Source organism: Scophthalmus maximus, chromosome 14 (assembly GCF_022379125.1).
Source record: "Scophthalmus maximus strain ysfricsl-2021 chromosome 14, ASM2237912v1, whole genome shotgun sequence".
Lineage (NCBI taxonomy): Eukaryota > Metazoa > Chordata > Actinopteri > Pleuronectiformes > Scophthalmidae > Scophthalmus > Scophthalmus maximus.
The window spans coordinates 21,275,001-21,292,495 of NC_061528.1; the positions used below are offsets into that span (position 1 = coordinate 21,275,001).

At 46.0% G+C, this 17,495-nt stretch overlaps 1 protein-coding gene across 1 annotated transcript in view; it reads left to right on the plus strand.

The window, feature by feature from the left end:
* inhbb (inhibin subunit beta B) overlaps positions 1 to 7,135 on the plus strand; it is a 9,183-nt gene extending 2,048 nt beyond the window's left edge. Inside the window, exon 2 of the mRNA XM_035604734.2 lies at positions 4,665 to 7,135. Coding sequence (XP_035460627.1) covers positions 4,665 to 5,479 — 815 coding nt within the window. The 3' untranslated portion in view covers positions 5,480 to 7,135. The remainder of the gene's footprint in view (positions 1 to 4,664) is intronic.
* Positions 7,136 to 17,495: the final 10,360 nt, after the last annotated feature.

Here is a 17,495-nt window from a genome sequence, read left to right on the forward strand (position 1 = left end):
CAGAATCCAATAATTGTCACTTAGTGCTGTGAGAACATCTTTGACACAAACTGTTAGTTAAGCAAAAAGAAAACATACAATTAAAGACACCAAAATAGGATGTCCTGATCACACACACACACACACACACACACACACACACACACACACACACACACAGCATCCTGTCTTTTCCCATTGGCCCTGCTGGTACAATTAGCTTGAATGGACTGCTGGGTCCTGCCTTCCAATGGGAATGATCTGAGCACCCTCATAACAAGGGAACAAAAGCCAGGCAATTATTATAAGAGCACTGTGTTCCTGCTGAACACAGCATGTCAACGTTACGAAAAAGAAAGAAAAAAAGCAGAGAAAACAAAAGATATTGCTCAGAATAATGCATGAGACATTTGAGTCCGTGCAGGGATGGATGGGGCGAGTGTGGGTGGAGCGGTATGGTACTGGTGTTGGGGGGGCCGTGTGTGTGTGTGTGTGTGTGTGTGTGTGTGCCCATATTGCAGTGTTGTAAAGAATGCTTTTGTCGTTCTAAAGGATCGCTGGGCTCCTTTGCTTTTCTCCTTCTTCTCCTTCTGTTTTTTTTCTAGTTCCATTCTTCCTCACACCTTTGAGCGTTTGTGTGGCATTGTACCATGGAGCTGGCTCGGGTCCCTGCTCCCTAGACCCCGTCTGCCTCCTGGCCAACTGGCTCACGCCCCCAAGATCAGATGCTGCCAGCCGGGGCATGGCTCAGAGGCAAGGTCTCCAGAAAGCTCTGAAGCCAGGGGAGCTTGTCCCCCCAAGCATGAGGGAGCCTGAATTGTTGTCACAGTTTAGGACTGGGCGGGTTGGGGGGTGAGGTTGGCATGTGTTTAGCCAACATCGAGCCAACAAATGGATGTGGATAGGTGTTTATGTGCTTTGTGTATGTGTGAACCAGGGAGGTCAGCATATGTCCTCTGCTTCCCCTAAGCACAGGGTTAACCTCGGCTTCTTATCTCCGGTTGCAGTAGCGCAGAGGTATGAGGTCTGCCAAGGGGCCCATGGGCAGGTGAGGGAGTCAATGCCAATCTCCCTTCTCCCCTGACATGGTCCCATGTGTCCTCGCTGAGGGATTCTGTGTCCCGTATCCACGGGAGCGGAGCGAGGAACACATGCAGGGAAGGAGGGAGGGCGAAAGAGAGAGGAGTCGGTGGAGAAGTTTAGATCGGTGCATCTTGATTGCTTGCTGTAGCCGTTTGGACCCAGTGAACTTGTGGCGAGGGGTCCAAGACATGGAATTAAGACTTCATTATGGGAGGTCATTAACTCCGGCCCAGTTCTCCCAGTGGATCAGTTGGCAGGTTTACTTCAGGACACAACTCTTTCATGAGGAGCTGTCAGTCATGGCACTCCTGGACCTGGTCCAGACACTTTCCACATTCACTCACAAGTGTGTGTTGTTGTCAACGGGCCTCGCTGCCTCTGTGTAGCTTGTGATGCTATGGAGGATCTATGGAACAAAAAATGCCACCATAGTAAAGCTTCACCTCCGGCCAAAAGTCCAGTGTCTCATCCCTACCCCTTCCATCCTCCCCACACCTCCTCACCCTTTGTCGAATTCCTCAAGAGCTGAGACTCAGGCCCGAGGGAGGGATGGCTGTCATACGTGCACACACCTCTGCTCAAGTTAGCGCCACAAATGCTCTGTGCTGAGCCCTTGTCCCTCCGCCCCGTGTGGTCTTTGTCGACAGCGGCTTTGAGTAATGAGCTCCGGAGCTGCCTGCCTGCCTGCTTCCATGGCCTCCTCCCTGACTCGGTGGCGCAGGTGGAGACACGCTGAAGCAGCTCTTTATCCTCCAGAGCCCACCCAGGTGTCCTCCAGCCGATACTCACTTGCAACCTTTCCACTGCGGGGTCAGGTGAGGCGTGTCAGGGCCAGCCAATACTGGATGAAAAGAACAATTCGTTCCTAAGGAGGAGCTCAGTTGGAATAAGTCATGTGGCATGTTGATGTACGTGCTCAGTACTGAGGATGCCATACGATCACACTTGTATGCAGCGTAAAGAAAACATACAGTAGAAGGGATGCTGAAGGTGTCTGAGTGGTCCTCAATGCTCTGCTCTGTCAATCATTCATATACATCATATCCATAGCAGCTGGGTTTAGTGATATAGGTGTAGCCTATATAAAATTCACCATTCACTTTCATATCAGATCTGTAGACTGGGTTGGCTGTTCGTTCTTGACTTTTCAACAGCACTGGATAAAGAAGTCTCATCCAAAGGTTCAATCCAGCGGCTGTTTCTGTCAATCACACGCCATGATCTTCATCAGCAGATGGAACTTGCCAGTTGTTCCGGCGTCGTAGGTGTTTGACGGGAACAGAAATCTGGTCATCTTCCATTCTGTGGTAACTGGCAAACACTTCTGATGTGGATCACACGATATATGACTGAAAGCTCCAGAGCAGCTTCTAAAGTGACCTTGAGGTGGGCTCAGTTTGTAGATCAAACCGTATATGTAGTTGATCTCAGCTTTACCTCCATTTAGGCGCTTTACTTTCAAATATTATCATTTCACTTAGTACCGCATTGCATTTAGTACGGTGTGGTACAGTCCAAGTGCGTTCATAGATTTAAACATCTGTTACAACCCCTTTCATTGTTTTATGGTTCATAAAAAGCATGGCTATGAATCAGAGGTGAAATGTTGTTAATCCAAATTTTTATTTTGTGTGTTGGTTGTTGTGAGGTGTATTTTGAGGATTTTTTGCGTTTGTCTCGTGTGACATGAAATTAAAAATCTTTGGCTTTTGAATCGCGGCCGAACAAAACGAACCCCGCTGGTATCATCCTGAGCTTTCGAAAATCGCGATGTGCACCTTTCACTGATTTCAGACATTTAAGAGAAGATTCAGTAATGATATTTTAAAGTCAGTTGCAGCCACTGTATAATAACATCACTGGTATTACGGTTTCACATTAGTCAATGTGTCAGAATGCCAAAACTGTCAAACACTGAGCCAGGCACACCCTCCGGCTTGTGACACGAAAGGTTTCAACTGCACGTGAGTTTGTGTAATGGGAAACAATCGCACTATTTAAGTTGTAACCGAGTCGTCTGATCCAGCGAACAGCTGTGCGGTTACAGTACGTCCATGACTTCACCCTATCTGTTTATCACACTGTCACCGTGTGCTAGTTGCTGCGCGATGCCGCTGCTTCTGAGCTCGGAGCTGTTGAGGCAAGTAGGGACGCACGGCACCGAATGAGGTGAGGGTAGTTACTTGTAGCCCTAAGGGGCCTTTACAGCAGTCGCAGGTATGTCAATCACTCCAGATGGATTTCACTGCGTACACACTGTGCACTTGATACTTTACCCGCAGTCTTTGGTATTGAGAAGGCTGATACTTGATGTTTCGCTTACCGTGGGGTTGGGTGTGTGTCAGTTGTGCATGGCATGGACGGATGGAAATGTGTGTGTGCGTGCGTGCGTGTGTGTGTGTGTGTGTGTGTGTGTGTGTGTGTGTGTGTGTGAAGAGCTTGAGCTCCCAGCTGACATGCTTTCGGAGTGGAGAGCTGGTCTGAACAGGTCCCCGAGTGAATGTAAAGCCGTGGTTTACAGGAGGAAGAGGCGTGAGGCGCCTTTAAGAGGGGGGCCCGTCTTTGGTGGCCACCTGTTGACACTGACACACACTAATCAGTGGGCAAACAAAGTCATTTAGCTGCTTTCAAAGGCGCTGCTCTCCTTGAGCACATTGTACCAAATCTCCAGAAATAGAAGCCTTTCAAGTTACCTCGGGGTAATTTGGAAGACATCATTAGGCTTAGAAGAAAAAAAATAAGGAAACAAAATAGTGCTAGGGAGAGCCCACTGCCACCTTTAGACACCCAGGATCTCTTCATTGTGGGGCTGTGGAAAGTGGCCAGTGTCATGTAAATGGCATTTATTTTTGCCTCATCATGCTTTTTGCTGTGAGGCCGCGCATTTCAATGCCGGGCTGCAGCGCGGCTGTCTCCCAGTGCCTCACAGGGGGCTTTGTGCTGTCACTCTCAGGGTGCTTACACTGGATGGAGGGGGGTGGGGTAGGGTGGGGGTGGGGTTCAGGTTGGGCACTAACAGTGAACTCATTGAACCCCCCGGGCCCTTGGCCGTGTCCGCCACCCTCCCACCTTTTCCACTTGCATCCTTCCTCCTTTGCTTCATCTTCCTTCTCTCTGTTCTCCTGCCTCCACCCACCACCCCCCACCCCTCTCTCTCTCTCTGTCTCTCACTCTTTTTGGCCCTGTCACTTACAAAACTGGATCTGCGGCCAACTGGGCCTGATCCCAGAACTGGCCTGTCACAGCTGGCCTATCAGGAGCTCCCTCGGGAGGTCACCTGACACAGTGATTGAGGGAGAATGGAGAAAACAAGGGCAAAACAGATCTTTAAAGACAAAGCTGTGCCATTCTTGGCTGTTGGGTGGGTGGGGGTGGACACATATGCTGTGTGTGTGTGTGTGTGTGTGTGTGTGTCTGTGTGTGTGTGTGTCAAACAGTCTCTTGAAATAGCAGAAATGGGTTCAAGAGACCCACCTCAGGTCGCGGTCATGTGAGCCATCTTCATGACAACTAAGAAAACTATATACTGATGAAAGCCATAATGACCATTGTGTTTACATGGACCATTGAGAGTAAACGGTTCCTTTGTTTGTCTCCAACAGATGGGCACGCATCCGCCAAGACCAGTCTATACTTCCTCATCTCCAACGAGGGCAACCAGAATCTGTACGCGGCCCAGGCCAACCTGTGGCTCTATTTCCGCGTGCTACCAGCTGGTCCTGAGAAGGGCTTCCGGAGGAAGGTGACGGTCAAAATCCACTACCAGGAGGCCGGGGTTCCGAGTGGTGCAGAGGGAGGCGGTGGTGGAGGGGGAACAGGCCGCTGGGCTCTGGTGGAGAAGCGGGTGGACCTGAAACGCAGCGGCTGGCATACTTTCCCCCTCTCCGAGGCCGTGCGGGCTGTATTCGGAAAAGGCAGCCGGAGGCAGGACTTGGAGGTCCACTGTGATGGCTGTGAGACAGCGGGCGTGGCACCGGTGCTGGTGGACCCAGGTGATCCGTCCCACCGGCCCTTCCTGGTGGTGCGCGCACGGCAGATGGATGGAAAGCACCGCATTCGTAAGCGGGGGTTGGAGTGTGACGGCACTAGTGGGGGCTTATGCTGTCGGCAACAGTTTTACATAGACTTCCGCCTCATTGGCTGGAATGACTGGATCATTGCACCAGCCGGTTATTATGGCAACTACTGTGAGGGCAACTGCCCGGCCTACATGGCAGGAGTGCCGGGTTCGGCCTCATCCTTCCACACTGCAGTAGTGAACCAGTACCGCATGAGAGGGATGAGCCCGGGCTCAGTCAACTCCTGCTGCATCCCCACCAAGCTCAGTACTATGTCCATGCTCTACTTCGACGATGAGTACAACATCGTCAAGAGAGACGTGCCCAACATGATTGTGGAGGAGTGCGGCTGTGCCTGAGTCCACACTGACTCTTCGTTATCTGAACTTGCAACAGTCAGAAAGGCCTTTTGTACAAACAGGACGTTATTGTACGGTACACATATACAATATATCTATACCTACTGTATGAGCAAGCAACACACACACACACACACACACACACACGCACTGGTGCAATCTAGCAAATGCAAGTGTCAGTGTTGGGCCCATGGGTGCATGCGTGTGTTCACACCTGCTTGTGCGAGCGTGTGTATTTATCTGACTGAACGACATGCTTGCTGTCCAGCTGGTCGGCAGTGGGATGAGAAGGGAACGTTATCACCAAATGATATTTTTCTCTAGTTTGCCATTTCTAGTCAAAAAATAATGGCCCATAATCTCCTCTTGAATGAAGATAAAAAAGCGCTTAAGGAAAGTGACAGGATCAGCCGATGACATGATTGGCTTCACTGGCCCCACACTCCCAACCCCGCTCCTCCGACCCCCTTAAATACTTTAAGCACATGACATGACTTTTGTTTTTTTATAAAGCACTGACAATTCATCAGCTTATACAATTCAGAACACCAGCACTTCGCTTCTATGCCGACAGACGCAGTCTGACTGTCCTCTCTGGTGGAATTAGACAGCGGCAGCGCTTAATGCCTTGCAGGATTATACACTGCGCAGCATCACAGTGGCAAAACAAAGCCCTCCACGGAGCTGCTGCTGCTGCTGCTGCTGCTGTTGTCATTCTTGCTGTTGACTGCGGCCCTCAACCTAAACCTCCTGCCTGTCAAGAGTGCTGCAGGCCCCTGCTACCATGACAACCAGGTGAAGATAGATCTCATAAGTGCACTTCACTTGTGCGCTGGGAGCGACAGAGAGAGAACTGCTTCTTCCTGGGCCCTGAGTCTCTGTAGAAGTGGGGGGCCTACGGACACGGAGACTCTAGCTTCAACCCAGTGTGTCACCACAGTGCAGTGCAGCACTTGCAGAAACTGAAATGCACGCCCTGAATAGCACTTGTATAAAGAAATGCCTTCCAAGGGGTACTGAGTGTCCTGTCCTATCGCGTAATAAGTGCCACATGAGCTATGCAATGTATAGTAACCTATACCCATACTCAACATTCTCTACATTAGACTCAATTCTCTTTGCGACTTTCTCTTTCTCTCCTCCTCTCTCTCTCTCTCTCTCTCTGTCTCTCTCTCTCTCTCTCTCTCTCTCTCTCCAGTCCTCAACTCTTTATCAATACTTGAAATGTAATCTTTCGCTTCCTCTCCAAAGCGAATGATTGTTGTGATGTTTGCACTGAAAAGTTGCAGGATTAGTGAAACAAAAACTGCCATTGAAATGTTATTTTTATAGAAGTAAAATTGAATTTTGTTTCAAATGTATTTTAATTAATGGAACCAAAGAGGCCAAGATTTTAGCTATTGTACTAAGATGGCAAGGCCATTGAGTAATTGTGTACAATACTGTTTTTGATTATTTGCAAAAGGCCTACCACTGTATCAGGGTACGATATATGATTTTTCATTTCTTAGCTCTATTTTCACTCTCTGTTTTGTACAATAAGCAACACTTCATTTTTCATCTTTAATTCTATTTTTGTTTCAGTTTTCTATTTAATAAGAAAGTTATTTTTAGTTCCTGTATAAGAATCATTTAGTCAAATAAATTCCATCTGTACAGTTTATGTAAAATAAAATGTTTTTCTTAAACATGTTGTAACTTTAAATTCTTTTTGGCGGCACAAGACGTGTGTGTGTGTGTGTGTGTGTGTGTTTCTCTTGGGATGGGCCTGAAATCAGTTCTGAAGCTGCTGTGTTCCTTTCTGACGGAGGGTGCTTTGGCCTGATAGCTCCCAAAACAAAAAGGTGGGGCTCAAGTAACTGAGTACGGCAAGAAAAACACACACGCACTCGAGTCTTCGTCTATACTGGTTGAAACATAAAACTTCCCTCCCCGGTGTCAGTTGGGACCGAGTGTCGCTCTTAAGTTGGAGCCATATAGAACAGTAATTACAACCGTGATTAACAGCTCCACTGGCATCGGTAGCCCTTGATTCCTTCTTGGCTGCAGTGTTTATTGGTGCACTTATGTGTTTGCATGTGCATGTAGATAATTGCGTATTATTTTGTTCGTGTGTGTGTAGTGTGAACTGCGTTCAGCTACGCAGCGTTACATCAGAGCGGTTTCCCCCTGCTTCGCTTCTCGCAATGTTTCTATTTCTCAAGGTGGGTTAAGCAGCGTGACCACACTTTGTGCAACTGCACAAGTCATGTCGGACTGAGCGTCTGCTAGTGCCAACACCTACCAACAGCGGGATTCCATGTAATGTTTCTGCGAGACTCACCCATCAAAACACACCATGAGTCCCTATAATAAAAAAAATATATCAGCCAGATAATTGCTCCAAATGTATCCATTAGGATGTGCCAAGGAGTGCTGTGAGATTTGTTTGCCTGCTGGGCAAATAACATGTCAGGGAGGGATCAGTGTGAAGAACTTCGCCTGGAGCTGGCTGGATGAGTCTGCAGCAGCGGCGGGAGAAGCGTCTCTCAGAGAGGCGAAAACAGGAGGGAAGAAAACAAAGCGATTCTTCTGGCGCGCGTGATTGACGTGCAGGCGAACCAGGGGGAGAAATGATTTGTCGCGACCGAGGCCGTTGTTGCTCTCCTCGGTGGAGCCCACCCCTCTCCGGACAGACGGCAGCCTGTGCCGAGGGAGGCAGGCAGAGGGAGATGTGTAGCTGTCTTGTCATGCTTCCCGGCGCATGCCAGAATCTCCACAGCTGGAATGTTAATGATGCCGAGCGAGAGCTGCAGGCCATTAAGCACACTGCTGTTCATGACTGCAGTCGGGGGCCACACACTCACTTAGACAAACAACACCATCACATGATGTGCATCCATACTCCTTGCGCCAATAATCACTTGGAGCATATACGTACAAATCCAGCGCTTAGCCCCGCTCTCGTGCAGACGAGTGTGTGTATACATACCTGCGCTCTCGCTCACATGTGCTCCTTCCCAAAGTCAGGCTGGCTGTATGCACTATAAACAAGACACCAAACACAAATATCGACGCGCGCACACACACACACACACACACACACACACACACACACACACACACACAGAAACCCTCTACAACCTCTTCTTATCAGCTTAAGCAAATATCGTCCCATTGCCCTTCTACGCCAAGTTGACGGGGTCAAATGGTTTATCACCCCAATAGCATTCATTCTTACAAATCAGCCTGGTCTGCATTCAATTTTACGAGTGTCCGTCGCCCGGGGTCCCAGCATTCTTCTGCTTCGCGTCGCTCGTTTTTTTGGCCCCGCGGCCTGGAGGTATGTGTCAGTGGTGAATTTTCTCCGATCGCTCACACAGCCTCCATCAGTGGTGCTTAGAGAGATGTACTCTTCAATTTCAATTTCAATTTCAACGGTATCCGAGTACCTCACAGACGTTTTCTCCTTGACCTGTGATACCGGCCCTTCACACAGGGTTGACAGCTTCGGTACACCGAGTGAATACAACATGATTTCTATTCTTGGCGGTCAAAGCCGGACCCTTTGTTTCAGCTTCTAAGGATCATGTAAAGACACTCTTATTCTAAGGATTTATGGCGAGGGCCCCTTGAGACAGGAGGCTTATTCCGGCCCTGTTTACTCCTTCCTACAACTAAAAGTGACATTTTGACCTTTGCAGCAACATGGACTGTGGTCCCTGCAAGCTCTCTGTCTCTCTCTCTCTCTCTCAGGCGGATTACTGGAGGAGAAAAAAGGCTTTTCAACTTGAAAGCATATTTTTGTGCACTAATGATCATAAAACATAAGTAATCCAAAAATTCTTTATGACCACATTCTGCATTGCTGCCTCAAAGTTTTCTCTTTTCTCCACTTTCTGTTGCTCTGCTGCGCTAATCAAATCAGCGAAAAATGCTTTTTGTTGGATTTCACTTTGTGCAGAGCTGCAGCTTCATTAATCAGTTAACCAATTTAACAGTGAACCCGTGGCTTTGTTATGTGACTTCTCAACATGGGAATAATCCTCCGCTCAGATTCAGTCAGAGGCCCTCTGATCCAGAGTACACGACACCGGCACCAGCTCTTACTTTTGGTTTCTGATAGCATGAGCACGGCCTCTCCGGGCTGTTACCAGATCAGTCATTACATTTCCTCCCTCCTGAACGCTATCGTGAAGGAGGTGACGGGGTCAAAGTGGCACCATGTGTGTTGTGCGCGCGTATTTTTGTGAGTCCACAATGTCATAATGTCAGGGTTGTTCCTGCCCAGTTTAGAAAAACAACTGAAGCCTTGTCACCAAAATCCCCCCCCCCCCCCCAGAGCTATATCTCCCCGTCAGCCCGTAAACCTTCTCACCTCCTCACCCCGCCTTCCACCATCCTGACCTCCCGACTCCCACAGTACAGAAGGCACACTCAGGGGCCACAAAGCCCTCATTTGTGTTGTCTGCCGTGGCTAGCGCAAGGCTATAGGAATCACCTCCGCTCACCTTTAGTGCAGAAGTTGAGCAACAGGGCGCTGGCTGTATGAGAGCCAGACACTGGGGATGGATGGGGACATGTGGAGGCGGTAGGGGGCTGGAGAGGAACGGTGCAGATTGTTCTCACCTATTAATCTGCACCATTCCTTTGAATTTCTTTTTCTTTCTGTCGTTGAGACTATAATGTCTCTTTTAGCCTTGTTGTCCACAATGTAACAGGGGTTTATTAAAAAAACTGAGTGGGTGGGGGCTCCAACTGTACAAAGATTCCCAGCCAAAAAGTATACTTGTTGATTGGCGCGGTTGTTTTTCCCAGCCAGGCAACCAGCTGTCAGTGAGCACAGCACCAGACCCATTTGAGTTGCTGACACAATCTGAGACACGGGCAGAAGTTTGGAACAACATCGCAGTTTCCCAGAAGCCGAGCCGATGTCTTCGGTTGTCTGATAGTGTGCAGCACACAGGACACCCCGCAAGATATTCAATGTAAAGGGATGTGATGAGAGAAAGGCAGCAAATGCTCGTCTTTGTTGAAAAACTGAAACAGCTATTCAGTGAACAAAATTGTATAATAATGATATTAATAAAAAGTCATGATATCAAAATAATTAAATCATGACACTATAAAAAAGTCTCGAAAGTAAAGGTCAAAGTAAGAAAAAAAAGATGCTATATCACAATAACAGAACAATTTAAGACGGCGTATTAGGGCCATTGTAGAAAAAAATAGGGAGGGGGGTAATATTTCGAGAAAGGAACGCAGACATTAAAGTCGAATTGTCGATACATTGGTGTTCGATCAATGTGCATCAAATGAAAGGATTAATATGTAACTCTGATAACGTTGGGTATGAACAGTATTATTTTGGACTTAAGTGAACCTTCCAACAGAATGCTCCCAACATATTTGGTGGCCCCCCTACCAAATTCTCCTTTCCATCTCCATATTATTCATGCCTTTGGACGTTTTTGCTGTTGTTTGCCCCCCCTCAAAAAAACCTGTTGACTATCTAAATTTAGCTTACTGACGTATTTTGGACCGACGAAGGCATTTTTTTTTTCACAACCCTTTAAAAGGGAAAGGAATCTTGTGCGCGCTTGGGAGTTAAATGTAGAACCGGTGTGTAAACAGTCTGGCTTTTGTCTCTGAGGAGCATAGTTTCTGTCCACATTCAAGTGACATAGTGTATGTGATAAGTCCGCCAACTGATAGGCCTCGCGGCGGCGGTGGCAGCGTTTGTGAATGGACCTAGTCACGCACTCAAGAGGAGAAGACAAACACCATTACTCCTTTCTGACAAACACGACACAAGGGGGAAAAAATAAGAGCCAAGCATGTTTATCTCCGACGTTGTTTCCCTGTGCCCTGTGTGTGTGTGCGTGTGCGTGTGTGTGTGTGTGTGTGCGTGTGTGCGTGTGTCAGAGGGGAAATTCCAGCCAGGGGGATATAAGGTGTGGCTGGGGATCATCTCTGACCACTTTAAAGCGGGGCCATCATCAGCGTTCCTGTATGACTCCCAGCCCCAGCTGCATTTCTCACTGAGGGCTCATTATTCGGGCAGGTGCCCCATTGTACCGTCTTTGTGGGCCTTTTCATGAGCATACCAAAAACACAACACCAAAATATGCAGGGAGGAGGAGGAGAAAGAGAAGAAGGGGGGGGGGGGGGGGGGTGCCTGAGTCAGAGTGAAGAAGACTCAGAAAAACCATCAAAAGAAGAGAGAGACCTTTGTCGAGAGCGAACGCATAACTGAAGAACAATGGCTTTGCATGTTTTTGGGGTTAGAGCAGTTGGATGTGGTGATAGCGGCCACGCTAAAGGAGTAAACTTCAGAGACACTGATGTGTGGAAGACTGTTTTTGTGAATGAAAACCTGACGGGGACAAACTGTAGCAGGCGTGCGCCCCAGATACCCCGAACGTGACTGTTGTTTTTTGTTCTCTTTCTAGGTCATTTCTGATTAATTTCACCCCGCATTGTCAGTGTTGAAGAAATGACAATGTTGTCAGGGCATTAACATCCCCTGCTGTGTGTGAGAGAATGTGTGTGTGTGTGTGTGTGTCTTTGTATGACCTCATGGGAAAGTCCTTTTGGTATGGAGTAAATACAACAAAGGAGCTGTTGACAGATGTTTCAATAATAGAAAAACAACTGATGCTCTTGTGTTTTAATCTGGCAACGCCTGAGTGTTTGTGAGTCTTACGTGTGTCTGGCCATCTTAAAGATATATACACACAGTGTGTGTGTGTGTGTGTGTGTGTGTGGCACACATGGAAAGAATTTGGAATAAGGACTGTCCATCCCTCCATCCATCCATTCATCCAATATCTATATTACTTTATGATCGCAGGCGGGCTGGAGCCAATCGCAGCTGACATTTGGCGAGAGGCCGGGTACACCAGCACAGGTGGAATGAGGAATTTTTATCAAAATTATATTAAGGCCAATGTTAAGGACATAAATATTTGAGATTTAAATCAAAGTACTGTAAGGTTTTCGGAAAGAAAACAATTATTTTAAGGAAATAAACAATGTTGATCTGAGACAGGAGTTGTAATATTTGGAGAACAATATCCTAATTTAAAGGCAAAGTTTTTGAAGAAAAAAAGTTGCATTGTATAATACATTTCCAAAAATAAAAAGGCTTATTTTGAGAAAGAAGTTGTCATATGAGAAAAATTTAAATGTGATAAATTCCACTATTTTGGGTGAAAAGAATTACTTTAAGACAAACATATTAGAAATAAGTAATCATATTTTAAGAAGGAAGTACAATATGTAAGTCAGAGTTGGAACTTGGAGAAAAATGATTTGGGGATAGAGTTGTAATGTTTTAAGCATTAATAAAATGATAGGAAATAGCAAAAAAGTATATATATAAAAAAGTCTCGAAAGTAAAGGTCAAAGTAAGAAAAAAAAGATGTTATATCACAAGAACAGAACAATTTAAGACGGCGTATTAGGGCCATTGTAGAAAAAAATAGGGAGGGGGGTAATATTTCGAGAAAGGAACGCAGACATTAAAGTCGAATTTTCTCTGAGATTAAAAACTGGTAAATTTACGACAAAAAACCTGCAGTGGATGACCTAATCAAATTATACTTTGTAGAAAAGCTATATTTCAATCTACTCTGTCTACAGATCTCTACCGAAGGTAAATCCACATTTGTAAGTATTATGTGATGACGTCATCGGACCTTGGATGATAGATTGCAGATTAGTTGTATAAAACAATGAAGCCGATTAAAGCGTCTGTGCTTGTTACACGGCACGAAGCAGCATCTGTGGTGATCCTGACGCGATAGTTCCTTGAAAAACAAAACACCATTTTTTCGACTTTTTTCTGGAGTTTCATCTTGTAAATTTACCACTTAATTCTCAGGAAGGTTTTTTTCCCGCAGATTTGCGACTTTAATGTCAGAAATTAGTGTGTTTTTTTTCTTGAAATATTGCAAATATCAAATAAGAACTTTTTTGTTCTGATTTTGATCTCAAAATGTTGTATTTTGTATCAGAAAATATTATTGTTCAAACACTGCAAATTTGTGCTTGCAGCTTATGCCTTTTTTTTCTCAAAGTGATCTTTCCAAGTTGCGTTTCCTTACAGTGGCCCTTATACTGCGCATTCATCACAGAAACGATTTCTTATTTACTGGGGTTAAGATGAATACCGCTGATAGCCTTCAGGTTTCAACAGCCTCCCTGAGTGTGCGAAAGGAAAACAATGCTCCACTCTTCCACTCTTCTCCCAACACATGCCTGGCGGAAGAAGTGAAGGCGAAAACAACCATTCCGTGGTATCTGAGTGATGAACAGTGACAGAGGAACGTTAACTTTTGCCTGCTATCAGACTGAACAAGTTCACATAGCTTTGCAGGCGTAGCACATAAGAGGGAGAGCTTGATGTATTGACATTCTTGTTGATTTAGCCGCCTTGTAAGTGAGGCACTGCAAGAGGGCACAAAGTAAAAGAAGGAGAGTAGATGGATGTAGATGGCCTTGGGTGTGGGGTCCTCACTGGGCGTGGACACATGGCTTGGCCTGGTGCATATCGCTTGGATCAAAATTAATTTTGCGCCGCCTTGGCTCAGGATCAGGGTGAGCGAGTGTGCCACACACAGTCTGTGATTGTCTCTGACGGCTCAGATGATGCAGAAGGGGAGATACCATCTGAAGTTACCCACCCTCTCAAGTATTTCCCCCCGCCTCCACTTCTGTTTTTTTTTGTGGGTTTTTAAAAAATCTCCGATTACAGTGGTGGAACAAGATCCCTGCCCGTGCAGTGCACACAACAAAGGCATCTGTTGTACTAGGCAGTCATTGTGTACAATTTAATGTCTCCTAAATACTTTTATTGTTGATTTTTTTCAGGTACATTCTGAACATTCCTTGTGGCCATGCCAGGAAGCTGTACAGGTCACTGTTGAAGAAGAAGAAAAAAAGCATTGCTCTTGAAGATATAACAAGATGAGACAAGGACTCGAAAAGAAAGTAATCCTGCCTACAGGACATCTCGGCCTGCACACTACCTCCCCAAAACAAATCTATAACCTTTTTCAACTTCTAGAAAAACTATGTTTTTGTGTTTATGTATTTTTCTTTTCTTTTTTAAGTGACACACTATGCTTGAACAAGAGCAGGCATGGCCTTTAATTACACAAAAAACCTAGCCGACCTCATAATGTGAAGTTATGAGTCAAGGGGTTTTCTTCTACCACTGACATTCATAATGGCGATGAACCAGCGCCCGGTGCCTAAAATAGGTACCACCTCCGGGGTTTGTGTTTTTTCTTTTCTGTACAGCCACCACAACAGCCATTCGTAGGCCTGCAGACTGAGGTAATGCCCTGGGAGAGATTCCTAATGCCTTACATCATGCCTGTCTGACTGAAAACGCCTCAGTTATCTCAGCCACTTCCTTCTCTTGACCACATGCATATCAGCTGAGGTAAGGATGGTGTGGCCTGGTCCTGGAGCAGCGAGCTGGCTCTAGTGACCTGATTAGATTGGGCCTCTAGAGTCAGGTGGCACAGAGGGTAAAGTGGATCACAAGTGCAGAGTCAACTTTCTATTTTAATGATAATGCTCAAATGGTCCTTATCTTAAAGACCTTATGTAAAATTGGAAGGTTAAGACAGGCAGTTTAATGATGCCCTATGATTTGTGCCTGGGATTGCTCTTGGCTAATACTGCAGGCCTGTCTCTAATCATTTAGTTCAACAAAACCCATCTTCTCCTTACCTCTTCGCAATTGGTTCATGACCAAAGCTGAGTGTTCACTCGGTGCCAAAACACACAGCTAGCTAAGTACTTCATCTTATCGGAAATACCCTCCATTCCTATTTACTTTCTCTTTAATTCTTCTCTTATTTTTTCCCCCTCAACTTTTGCCATTTCTGGCCTTCCCTTTCCTTCTCCTCCCTTGTTGCCTGCAGTGTCCGTTCCTGTCCTGCTCTCTCTTCTGTTTTCTGGGTGTGTTTCCTCTGAATTTTCCTTATAGGACCAGCCGGATTATCGTCCATGAGTAATAGGGCTCTCGCCGGGACAGAGTCAGATGCCTTGCATGCTTTCCCAACACCAGCGGGATCAGTGGTAACTGTAGCTCTAACTGGGTTGGCTTTATTTACAATCCCTTACAATAACAGGGAAGGGTTGTGTTTAAGTCTATCCAAGCAGTAGTAAAGCCACAGGGATTTAACAGAAAATCCACACAAGGGGTATCATCAACATATTAAGCAGGGGCAGTAAGTTAACACCCTCTCCTTTGCAGACCACATAGTGGACCTGGAATATGCTCTCTAGGTGCTGATAGTTTCCTTTCCCCACTTCAACTCTCTCAGACAAGACAATGTTCAACTAATCACAAATGGACTGACACCACATTCAGTCACAAGCTTTAGGTCAAGTGAAGTCTCATCCAAGCAACTGTGAACTAATGTGAATCTAGCATTTCATCCTAGTTGACTGTAAAGTCATTTGAACTTCAGGTCAACCTTGCATCAAACTTTATCTAATCTCAAGTCATCAGAGTCATTTATTAATTCATGACTAGTTCTTATAATATTTGAAGTCTGCTAGATCATGTCTCTAGCACACAGACCTGAAGTTATTACCGGCACTTCCAAATCAGATCAAGCCTTAGCCCAGTCACTTGAGATTCAATGCTTCCGCAACAAGTCAAGTCAGGAAGCACCTTAGTGACAAGTAATCTAAGGCATGTCTGAAGTCATTTAAAGGTTCAGGTCAAGTCCACTCCGAAATCCTTGCGCTAAGTTGAAATCACCTCAGGTCCATCCAAAATTCTCAGATCAATCTCCCATTGTGGGAGGAAACGGAGCAACCGGAGGAAAAAACCCATGCAGGCACAGAGAGAACACGCAAGCTCCAAGCAGAAGGCCCTGGCCAGCCAGCCAGTTTCCACCCAGAATGTTTATATATTTTATTGAGTTGAATTCCCAAATGATGTAGCAGTCAATAAGGCAACTCAAAAATAAAGTGAGTATAACAGAAAAGAAAAAACAAGCGTGGTCTTTATAATATATCTAAATGAATTAAGCAGGGATTTCATTACATTTGATTAATGTTCCAAACCCATGGTGTAACTCTGATGCTTCAAATGATTCGACAAAGACAGCCAGTTGTAATCCCAAGGCTAGACAGTGTAGAATGTGCATATACGGCCTGTGTGTGTGTGTGTGTGTGTGTGTGAATGGGTGAGTCAGTGCATAAGGTGCTCCACCTCATCCCTGGGAGCAGCTGGCTGAGGCAAGGCCTCAGACATGTGTCTGGCTGCATGCACACACCAACACACAGACACCGGATGAGGTTGTAATGTGGAAACAACTTGAGCAAAATGTCACCAGAGGGGAAAAGGAGGGGTTTGAAACAATTCGTCACATTCTGACAACTCACAGACAGTCATTTCATAACTCATACACGCAGGGGGTCGGCTGGACCTTGCGTCTCATAAAGGCAAGGCAATAAGAGAAGCAGTCCATATAAGGTTATACTATGACACAAGGTGCAGGTGTGCCCCATTTGGCATGAGCAGGCTGCTCTTAACCCTGAGAGGTTTAATCCTACATTAAGCATCATCAACTGAATGCCGTATTGTATATGAATAAAACATGTCCTTACCTTAAAGATATGATGAGTAGGGGATAAGCAGAGAGGGGCGTATGTTTAGAGGGCTTACTCCTTATTGGAAGAGCAGGATTGAAGCCAGTCTGACAATTAGCCTCGCTAAAGCATCCTTGACAAGGGCAGGAATGCCTGTATATCCTCTGGGACTGTTGGATACTCCACCGATAGTTTGGACCTGCGTTTGAACATGATTCAAAAATAAAGGTCAACAAGGATAAATAAGACTCAAATTATTATTCATAGCTTCATGGCTCAAGACCAAGCTTAGCCATGGAGAACTGCTGAAGGAAAAAGTGTTTTTCTCTCTTTCAGACATTAGCATCACCACAAGTGAACACATGAAAGGAAAAACTAGGGCTATCGCTACTGCAATGTGGCTAACATGTTCCAT